At 35.7% G+C, this 12,144-nt stretch overlaps 1 protein-coding gene across 1 annotated transcript in view; it reads left to right on the top strand.

Annotated features, from left to right (window-relative positions):
• The first annotated feature begins 4,872 nt into the window (after positions 1-4,872).
• Positions 4,873-12,144, top strand: part of LOC149797417 (ubiquitin-like protein 3) — a 33,804-nt gene continuing 26,532 nt past the window's right edge. Inside the window, exon 1 of the mRNA XM_089962207.1 lies at positions 4,873-5,188. Within this exon, the coding sequence (XP_089818333.1) occupies positions 5,159-5,188 (30 nt within the window). The 5' untranslated portion in view covers positions 4,873-5,158. The remainder of the gene's footprint in view (positions 5,189-12,144) is intronic.

The raw sequence follows: 12,144 nt of genomic DNA, 5'->3' as shown, positions 1-12,144 counted from the left end.
ATGAAAACATTCACACACGTATTTATGATAAAGGTAAATTTTATTTCCCCCGGTATTAAATATGAGATACCCAGTAATAATGACAGAATCGACTGCTTTGTTTAGTTGACAATTCTTGATTACACCATCACAAGATGCCTCATTATTCTTGATCATGGGATGTTTCACAAAATCATTTTTCTCTATTTATATAATAATATTATTTGTCTGAATAATTATTTTGAAAATCTGGCAAGATAGTCTTCGGCGTTTCTTATTCCAGTAACGTTGTTAACGGTGACATTTTTTTCCTTCATAATATCGATTTAGCTCTCTGCATCTTTTGCCACCGCATTTTATACACAACTGCGTTTCACCTCTAACCCCAACACCACATCGAATGCACAGTTTTGGTCCTAGACTCCCTCTTCGTACGCTTCATAGGTGATATCCACATAATTCATTTACGCAAGTACGCAAGACATATTCTAAGAAACAATCATGGAACCAATCGTTAGCCATTTACATGTATTCTTTGCTTGTATCATATATTATTTTATTAGCGACGATTATTAATTATCTCTACAAAGCTACTTTTTTTTTAGAATAAAGTTAATTGCCGAATTAGACGGTACTTGGATTATCCGTGACACACGTGACTCTATTCGGTTACATAACACTGGAAATACTCTTACATTAAATAAAAATTCAAAACCAGGAATGTTGACTGGTATTGAAAAATCATATTATGAAAGAACGTATCCTGGGACTGCAGTTGTTTATGCGATATATCCGCTGAATGATAAACCTAGCGTTGTTGATATCAAACCGATGAAATTGTCAAGGCTTAACCGTGGAGCTGAGCGAATTACAGAACACTTTACAAACGCGATACGTTGAAACGGTTTAACGGATTTACGACGTAAAAAGTAAATAAGTGGACAGAAAGAGTTCAAGATAACGGAGCATCCGTCAAATATATTGCTGAACTGGAAAATAAATTAAGATTCCCAATGACAGTGAAGACATTAACTGAAGAGATTCTGTACGAATCGAAATATAAAAAAATGAAGCTTCGATAAAGACTATTAGTCAGAAAGCACACACGTGGACTTTGGATATAAAAATATTTCCATGAAATCGAACTGTTAAATTCTATAATGGTGACATGTGTGATATTATCAGCAATACCAGTAAAAGCGATCATATATCCGTGTGGCTGTTTCAAGGTTCCGATGATGGAAACTATGATCAATTAGTACGACCTAATAGAAATATGTATCGTACATAATCTCTCCATGAAGAAATAAAAAATCTTGCATCGAAATATACCGATGATACTGAGCAATTACTGGGTAATTGTTTTTCCGTTCCGTCAGTTGCTGCTCATTTTCCTCTGAAGGAATATTCATGGAAACCACCACGATTGGAATTTACTGAAGATATCAAACGCAGTTGTATGGAATACGGACACGGCGGATTGTTGAATACTAAATACGGTTATGAGGATATTATGTCAGTTGATATGGATGCATGTTATCCTGGAAGTTTTATTGGAATGGGAGAATGTTCTAAATACTTTTAGAAATTTGGACATCCAACACACGAGATGACCAGAGTTGCGATAAACGTACCCTTACCAGAATTTTTACTAAACTGAATTTACACGAATTACATCATTTAAGTTTGCTAAGATCTTCATCCGATTTGTTATGTCTGGTTTGATAAACACTTTTCAGAAAAGGATGTGGGCACCAACAGTATTATTACGGTGAATGCTTGATGTAAAATTGCTATAATTATTAACAGTAAGTGAAGCAGCGATATCATATTGTTTGCAGAGGCAAGTTTGGTTACCACAACAATAGAAATATTCTGTTGATGAAAATTCTGATATAACTGATTTGAAAATAAATACATGAAAGATCTTGGCAGAAAAATAACTGGTAAACTTACGCAAGGAGGATCATATGATCATAAACGACATTGTACAAGATTAATTATAGACGATGCTGAACTCGATGTTATAATTGCTGATACAACGGAGAGAAACACATTTATAAGTCGAAGTAATGTTAATTTATCGGACGGAACTAAATTAGGTACAATTGTGAGTTACACTTATGGTGACTCACCACAGATTACTCATTTAAGATCTTCAATGCTCGTGTACGTTTCGATAAATTTATTATCGATGATAAACAGATTTCCTGATACCGCGGTTAGAGTCGCCACAGATTCATTTTATATGAATAAAAAATACAGGATTTATAGAACAATTACACATAGGCGTTGATGCATCATTGGGCGAAAGGAGAATGAAACTAGAAAAGATACTTAGTTATTCTGAATCTTCCGACGTTGAAATCAAGGATATTTATTACAAAAATAAACAGATGTCAGAATTGTCATCAGCACCATCTGTATATGATCCTGTGACCAGACATAAAACTCTTTATCTCAATGGACCATGAGGTCCTGCTAAAAAGAGCATGTCCGATTGAATTATTTTGAAATTGTTATATGGTTGTTTTGACAACCACACATTGACTCGCCAGATAAATGAACGAATGAGGAGTTAAATCTCATACTTATCATAGCTTTTTCAATGGAAGGGAGAAACATGGACTCCTGAACGAATGTGTGAGAAATACAGTCCAAAAAGTATTATCTGGGATGAAATATGTACAGTGTACTGCTGTTATGATATCATGCTCAACCACCACCTCTTGTCGGATCATCTCACATGAATGGCTGAATAAGTTCCTAGATTATTATGAGGAGATAATTGATGGTCATAGCGCGCTTGATCCAGAATTAAGACAGCTTAAGAAATAAATCAGACTACAACCAGATTAAACTTACGTGTGAATTAATGCGTGAGATAATTTCGGAAACTCCTACGAATGATTTTAGGAATTTGTGGAGGCCAGATGATTTGATAGTTGCAAGTAGAAGGATATTTCTTGATACACTTCAACAACAATTATTTCTGTTTTATAAAGTAAAGTTTACAAATCTACCTGTACCATTGTGTCATCGGCCAGCAGATTCGCGACGGCAAAATATCAACGTTGAAATTCCAGGAACCTTGACAGAGTCAACGAAATAAAATCTTGTGTTAAATGATATAGTTTTAGTTCATGTGAGTGATATTGAGAGTGCGTTAACGATGGACGAAACTCCGTGGACTCTAGGGTATGCTATAACGATTCTATCGTCACAAGGATTAACTATTTCTGATACAAACATTTGGATTATTGATGTATTGAATGGTCAAATTTAGTATATCTCGCAGTGTCTTGAGTGAGAAGGATATCTCAGCTGCGGAGTGTTATCAGTAACTTCACGGAAAATTATAATCAAACTGCTAGTACTGGAGATGATATAGTAAGTAATAAGTAATAAATTAGCAAGTCATAAACAATGTGACAAAACAAATAAACGCGATATTGATCTCGATGCTGAATTTATCATGACGCTGAACAATGACATGACAATCATTGTGCGAGCTGTAACACAGTAATGTTGTGGCAATATTCAAATAATAATCCAAGACGGTTTACCGTAGATAGAATGAATAGTATTGTTGGTCACACACGCGAAAATATGATGTTGACCTGTCTTGAATGTAATCGAAGTCGAGGCGCCAGTTCACAAAAGTGAATGCGGTGGTATATATATTATATCTTTTATCATATTAATGAATTTTATAAGTTTCAAGGCTTAAACCCTTTCTTATAAAAATCGATTTAGCTAAACAAACCAACATGGACCGATGAAATCGAATAGTCTCGTTTGTATACACATATAGCTGATTGCGTTACATTCTTATGCATTATATTAATTTGTTTGTGTTGTAAATCAACAACTTAACACGTTAATTCTCTGATACATTATTCTTCGACATAACTAACTTGGAACACATTTTTGTTTAGTCTAAACTAGCAAACATACGAAAGGCATTATCTGTAGATACCTACGTTGTTTTTGATCTATTAAGAAAAATTACAAGTATTATTTTGTTTTCGCTTTATTGAATTTATTGTCTGACTGGTCAAGTAAAACAGTAAAATTTTATTTTTTTATGGTGATACACAATAATATGAATAGTCTGTAGCTGAATCCCAATTTTTGATGTTCTAGTGATTTTGTTCTAAATTTTACATTTTATCTGCTCTTATTCCTATACGTGATGTAACTCCATGGCAAAGCACACTAATAATGCTGGTTTAATTTTTCTTTTTCAAGACTTTTGGGTCTAGTTATTGAAATATTAATTTAAAAAAAACAACAAACAACAACAACAACAACAAAAACCCACCACAAAACAACAAAAACAATGCACCCCCCCCCCAAACGACTTTTATCGTTCTACTGACTCTATATTCGGATGTAAACATATACACATACAGGTATGAGGTTCTGACCTGCAAACATGTACACTACTTACGATTTATTTATTGTTCCATCACAATCATCATGATTCCTTTTTTTTTTTGTTCTATTATTTTCCATCTACAGCAGATTAAGTTTAGAAACATTAAGAATGGATAATTTGTTTATATAATCGACGTTCACTCACACCCCCACACCCAATCAGTTAGCAAGGTCTACAACATTACTAAAATCTCTTTAAAAACATGATTTAGGACGAAATGACCAAACAGAACCGACATGTGGACGAAACGACCCCTCATTTAATTATATAACAAATGAGGTTACGAGAATTTGCTATATTCTGGGATTGATCAGGTTTATTTGCACTTAACATCTAAAAAAAAAAGGAAAAAATGTTATTACGTGTTTCCCAAGCAACCTATACGTCTTGGAAGAAGTGGGCACGTGCGCAGTGCACTTCCTGTTATAATTACCCATAATTCAACCAAACTATCCGCCATAACATCGGAAACTGACAGGACTCCAGTGGTCAGCTTTAAAAATTTACTAATCGTTAGCCATGCCTGGGGTTCTATAATTTCTTTGTGGGAGGAAGATAGTTCTGAAAAGTCAACAGAAAAAAACAACCCCATGTTTCCCATTTTTAACGATCTTGCTGAGAAGAAATCTCAGTTGATAAAATGATGCTCTGAAATAGGGAGAGGCCCTATTGTGTTTACTCAACAGTCCGGTCTTTTACCGACCCATACTAAAACATTCTTGTGAATCTCCCTTGACCATGGGATCGAAAAGTACACCCTTAGACAAAGTAAGTACACAATCTATTTACGAAGTTAAATGACGTGTTTATATGATCCATTATTATATCTACAGAATATAGTATTCTGATCATGATCGTGTCCGATACTTCAAATTATGCATAGGTCTAGGTCATATATCTGCAATATTTTTCACGTTTATAAATGAAGAATTTTGTTTTCGGTGTGTCTGAGTTTATTCACAGTTTTCAGTAATGTATAGAGTTCTTGCATATTTCTATTTTAAACGCCAGTCTGGTACTGTGTGACTAGTCCTAAAATGTAATCAGTCTCCACTGATAAACAGTGATATTTGTTTTTTGGTTCGTCGTCTTACTGCAAAAATAACGGCGTTGTGTTGTGTGCTGCCTTGTTGACTGACAGGAAAATGAGAGACCATAATTTCAGGAATATCTCAAACACTTTCCAGCACATATCAATGAATTTCTAAAAAAACAAAAATCGTACGTGTTTGATGGTGTTGTTTGAAAGTAGAACAAGCATATTTTTTGCCATATTAAGAATCTATCCATATTATAAATAAAACAGCAAGTTTTGATCATGAATCGGCAGGTAATGTTACTGTTACATGGTTTTTATGGTCTTTGAAGGTCTTTGACAGTTTGGGAAAAATGAGGTAGCATTTTCAAGGCCTTGAAAGTTTGGGAAAATCGAGCAGATTACTCTGAGGTCTTTAAAAGTCTTTGAAAATTGAAATATTGCTTATGCTATTTTTATGTTGTTTTAAGATGTTGTATGTGCTACCGCATGACCACATTTAAGCTTATCACATATTGATATGAACTTGTATAAGATTAGAGTGAGTCAGTCCCTAAATTATGTAGCCCTGGCAATAATTCATTTGTAAGATTTAGGAGAAGTACAGAGATTAGCAGATAGACTTCCACTGAATTGCCATGCGCCTTGAGACACAGAGTGTCTGAATAAATAGGAAGACAAAATCACTACATAATTTCATGTAATAATTATGAGAACCAGGATCCCTACATTACATCAAATATCTGATATGCTGAGTTAGGAACTGGTCATTTCAGCTTGTCCACATGACATAAAGCAACTGTCAGCATGTTGAAAGTTTTTGGACTGTAGTGTAGATATTCAAAGCCTAGAACACCAAGCTTCAATCTGAGACCCACTGCTTTCAACTCCTTGCTAATGTGATAAATCTACATGTAATTGCTTTAAAGTTCAGAAGGACACAATTAACTTATAATATTCCTATGACTACAACTAAATTATCAACTCTTTCCTCTGAAAATGTTGTTGTTGTTGTTGTTGGGTTTAACGCCATTTTTCAGCACACGATAGGCTATACATGGCGGCCAGTATTAATGGTGGAGGAAGAACCCGGGAAAACACCGGAAAGAACCACCGACCCACGAGAAGCTACTGGCAAGCTTTCTCACATATCCACATTGGCTGAATCCTAGACTCGAACAGCCGCAGACAGAGGTGAGATGGCAGTGATCCGTAACGAAGAGCGCTTTAGACCACTCGGCCACTCGGGGCCCCCTCTGAAAATGAGTGATTTGTAAACAAAACTCTTCCCTTGTCTGAATGTTTTAAAGTTAAGACTTTGTTTTAAAAAAAAAGAAATGATGGAAAGCCAAAGTCAGGAAAGAGAAAGAGAACTACAGTTGCAGAAAGTGGAACAGGAGAGAGAGGAGAGAAAAATGCAAATGCAAACAGAAAAAGAAGAGAGGGAAATACAGATGCAGGGAGAAAGAGGAGAGGAGAAATGGAAAGGCAAGAAGTAGTGGAAATGCAATTTAGACTAAAAGAACTAAAACTAGCAAGCAGAAAGCAGCCCCCCCCCCCCATTACACACAAGTTCAGGTTTTGATGTTACCAGAAATATTAGGTTATTACCCTGTTATAGTGAAAAAGAAGTAAATCAGTATTTTCCTCATTTTGAGAAAATTGCTGAAAATTTGAAATGGCCAAGAGAAGATTGGACTTTATTGTTACAAAGTACACGTATTTGCAAAGCTCATGAAGTACTACAATTCACTGTTGGTGCAACAAAGTGCTAATTATGATATGCTTAAGGAATGTATCTTCAAGGGTTACAATTTAGTGCATGAGTCATATCAACAAAGGTTTAGGAACTATAGAAAAGAAACTGGACTGACCTATGTTGAATTTGCATGGGGAAAAGAATAATTATTTGATAAATGATACTCGGCCAAGAAGACTGATCAAGCTCATATCAGCTGAAGAGTTCAAGAAATGCATTCATAGTAATGTTAAGACCTACATTGAAGAGTAAGAGGTTGTAACATTAGAAAATGCATCTCATACAGCTGACAGTTATTCCTTGATTCACAAAGTTTCTTTAGTCAGTAAGTCTTTCTCTTAGCAGCTTTTGGGTAAAAAACCAACTTGGTCTTGTACGAGCAATTCCAAATCTCAATCTGTCTCAACCTTTAGGAATCAGACTTCTGATAAGACTGATCAGAAATCCTTATGTTCCTACATGCACCTATTGTATGAAGAAAGGACACATTTTTTTTCTGATTGCTTCAGATTGGAAAATAGGCAAAAGAATAAAGACATATCTATTCCAAATGCTCTTATTTCTAAGAGGTCATGGTCATATATTGAATGCAATACATTTGTTGGGTTACTCAAACCCCATTCTAATTTTATTATGGAGAATTATGAACCATTCATGTCGATAGATTCTGTTTCACTTGTTAGTGACCCTGCTAATCTTATCCTTTTAAAATATTATGGGACACATTAGCTTCTCAGAGTCTTTTATTTTCAGGTACTTTGCCTTTATCTGAAAAGTTTTCTTCTAGTGAAAGTTTTATTTTTCAGGAAGTAGAGTGCAACTTTATTAATGTTCCTCTCCGTTGTAGAAATTTGTCATCAGATTTGATCAGGACCCATGACAGTTGGAACAGTGACTTTATTCATCGAGTGTATTCGTTTATTACTAGGCATTGGCCTAGCCTGAGATAAGGTTGTGGTTAATCCACTTGTAACTGAGAAGTCTTGTTTGGATCAAAAAGTAGATCTTTTTGAATATGAAATCCCTGATTTATACCCAGCCTGTGCAGTTACTAGATCTTTGGCAAATATATGTTAATGAGGAAATTCTTCCTTTAGCTGTCACATGTACTGGTCAGTCTTTTGATATGGTCACTTTTACTCCTGGTATTGATCAGTCAAGAGGTATTGATCACTGTTTCTATCTGTCATTCTCTTTCTCCTAATTAGGTTAACAAAAACAAAATTTTCATTGTCGAACAAGAACAAGATCCAGATATCTTTTATTTGTTTAAGAGGGCTATTAGTGAAACTTAAGCCCCTCAAATACCAATTTGTTATTTGTGAGAAATGAGGTCCTTATGAGAAAATGGAAATGGGAGGTACCTGTTGGTGACGAGTGGTCAGTGAGCTATCATATTGTTGTTCCTAAGTCCTATCAACATGAAATTCTTGATAGATTAGCCCACGAAACTTCCTTGGATGGTCATTTAGGAGTGAATAGGACTTATCACAAGATTGTGAAATATTTTTAATGGCAGAAAATTGAAAGTGATGTTTGTAAATACTGAAGATCTTTGTTAAATGGTAGGAAACCCCAATCAGAAGATATCGCAGGCTCATCTGCAACCTATTCATGCTAAAGATGCTAATGGATACCTGCCCATTGACAATTGCCTGGGTAATAAAATGAACAACTGGATGCACCAGATGCCCCTTATAAAAGTTTCCAAGTTCAGATCGAGACACAGAATAACAATTAGAATTCGAGGCTTGTGTCGTGTCCACATTTATTCGACATCACAAGGGCTTGTATCGTTGCTTATGATTTACTTGTCATACATGTACTAGATAATAATGCAAGGGAGGATACTTCATTTTTCTCATGCAACCTATTTAAGAATCAGTGCTGATATTTCAGGCCAGACTTTGTGTAGCATAATAAATTTGGTACCGATGCTTAGCTGAGGCATGCAACTTTGTATGCCTGTCCAAAGTTTGGCTTGCTATCATACCTTTAATAAATGCATTACCATTTGCCATGCTACCGCTTGACATTGCCACGATCGCATAATATGCAGACATGATTTTTCTCCATTTAGAGTGGAATTCTGCTTTTTTCCTGACTTGAATCAGATTTTTCATGGTATAGTCCATTTTTTATATCATCTTTGATCTGATTTTTAAAAAAAAAGCTCTGTCCAGTCCCATTCTCCAACAACCCCTGTAAATTATTTGTTCCATATATTATTTAGCACATGACTCTCGTAAAGAGTATTCTGATTGGTCAAAGGTTTAAATTCATCCAATGAATCTTCGTGTAATGGAAGATCTGAATCACAGTTGGAAGAGTTTGAAACAGCACCCACAAAAGAAGCTGTATAAGGAAAAAAATCAAAGCTCAGAAGGCATCTGGAAAAAGTGCAGTTAATTACTATAAGAAGAAAAATTTCTTGCACGAGAGAACAGATGTAGCCCTCTGTCAAAATATGTGCACTGCATGTCACCAATACAAGCACCAGCTTGAAATGAACAAGGCTCTCAATGAGAAGGAAAAGAAACAATTGCACATTGAGCCAAAAATGCCAGTGGTGACAAAAAGGAAGGCTAAAGAAATCTTTGCCAAAGCCGCAAAAAGAGTTCAACTGACATATCAATAAGTTGTGTCCTTTGGAGAAAAAGACAAGTGAATGTATGGGATTATTTGTATATAGTTGATGTACTTGGGTGTTTATTTTACAGAATTGTTATGAAAAGAGAGAAGTATAATATGTTTGTTGCAAAAATTGACAAATTATTGGGACTTAATTACGATGTGAACACTGGCATGCACATGAAATAACTTCAGCATCAATAGTATTGGAGAACAAATTCATGTGACAATAAATATTGTGAAATTATTGAGGTAAAGTTGAACATTTTTAGTAAGTTTATCAGTTTTTCAAATGATTATTTTGGTTTATTTTATGATCATTAGTTGCACCAGGAGACGTTTTTTATGAGTATAAAATGTGTTTTTGGCAGGGGGCCTCTGGCACACAGGACCACTCAATCTAGGGCACTGCCCCTCAAGGCCACATTGGGGGAGGGCCCCCAAACCCCCCTTACAATTTTTTCAGCTTGTTTTTTTGGAAGACCAAAATCATGTTTGAATATGTGAGTGCAACTCGCTAAATGTAATACTTCTCTCATTGGCCAATGCAAAATGACAAATGAAACCTATTTGCGACTTACTTTGTATTATTGTATAGTACATATATGATAATAATAATGAGGACTTTGTATAGCGCCTAATCTTTAGAAGCTGTAAGTGCTTTACAACATTAGACAACACCTATAAGAAAAAAAACATAATAATATTATTACAAAAACAAACATGAAATTAAAAAAACATTAAAAAATAAAAAACATGCTGGGAATATTTCAGGTAGGAAACATTATTAGGTCTTTAAGTTTGTTCTTGCAGTCGAAATAAGTGAGTTTTGAGAGCCCTCTTGAATGTGATCACTGTGTCTTTGTGTCTGAGTTCAGTGGGCAATTCATTCCACGTTGCTGGGCCCTGGTATGCAAAAGAACGTTGTCCATATGACTTTGTTTTCATAGTGGGAATAATGAGTATATGATTGTCAGAAGAGGAGCGTAAGTATCTTGCTGGTGTGTACACATGGGTGAGGTCAGATAGGTATGTTGGACTAGAGTCCAACAGTGAAATGTAGCACAGAGAACAAATTTTGTGTTTGATTCTGGATTGAATGGAAAACCAGTGTAGGGTACAGAGCAGCAGGGAGGTGTGCTCTGATCGTGGTACTCTAAGTATGATCCGACCAGCCGTGTTTTGAAGTTTCTGGAGTAGATGTTGAGATGAACCAGACAGAATTGAGTTACAATAGTCCAGTCTTGAAAGTACTAATGAACCCACAAGTGTTTTAGTGACATCAACTGAAAGATATTTGTGAATTGAGCTGATGCATCTCAGCTCAAGATATGCAGCCTTGCATATGTTCATGACATGTTGGTGCAGTGTGAGAGTACTGTCCAGAGTAACACCTAGGTTTCGTACTGATTGTGTGAATTTAATGTTGGCGTTGCTGATATTTATTGTTTGAGGTAAAGGATGTGAATGAGAAAGTCTTTGTGTTGTGATCAGAATGGCCTCAGTTTTATTATCATTCATCTGCAGCTTGTTACAAGTCATCCATGATTTCACATCAGAAATGCACCTCTCTACACCTTGGATGGTAGCATCAACTTCAGTTGGGTGGCTAGATTTGTATATTTGGGTGTCATCAGCGTATAATTGGTGATACACTGGATGATGATCTATGATACTGGAGAGCGACTGAGTGTACAGAATGAAGAAAACAGGTCCAAGAACAGACCCCTGTGGAACACCACAACATATATCAACTGGGCTGGAGTGTATTCCATTTGCAGATACAATTTGTGTCCTGTTGACCAAGTAGGACTTGAACCACAGTAAGGCTGTATCATTAATGCCAAATACATGCTGGAGATGGTGAAGTAATATATCATGGTCTGTTGTGTCAAAATGCTGCAGACAAATCAAGGAGGGTGAGGACTGTAATCTTTCCGCTATCTAATGCAGAGAGAATGTCATTAACTACTTTTAGAAGAGTAGTTTCAGTACTGTGGCAAGGGTGATATGCAGATTGTACATTGCTGTAAATCTCTTGAGGGTTGGCATATGTGAACCTACAACAAAGCAGTTCAGGTTCATATTTAATATACTTTCCCTTTGATCGAGTAAAAGGGTAACTGACCATTATGATTGATGGGTACCCAGTAGAAATTTCCTTAAATTTTGATGTCTTTAGTTCCTGCAATTGATGAACAATTCAGTAGAATAATGGTAGAATGTATTGGTCTCTTACATAAGACCAAGTCAGGCGACAATTAGTTGCTGACCATAATGTGTGCATCCACAAGAAAC

The sequence above is a fragment of the Sinohyriopsis cumingii genome, chromosome 6 (genome assembly GCF_028554795.1).
Source record: "Sinohyriopsis cumingii isolate HCF-2022 chromosome 6, ASM2855479v2, whole genome shotgun sequence".
In the NCBI taxonomy this organism is placed as follows: Eukaryota; Metazoa; Mollusca; class Bivalvia; order Unionida; family Unionidae; genus Sinohyriopsis; species Sinohyriopsis cumingii.
This window is presented reverse-complemented; position numbering and strand designations above follow the sequence as displayed.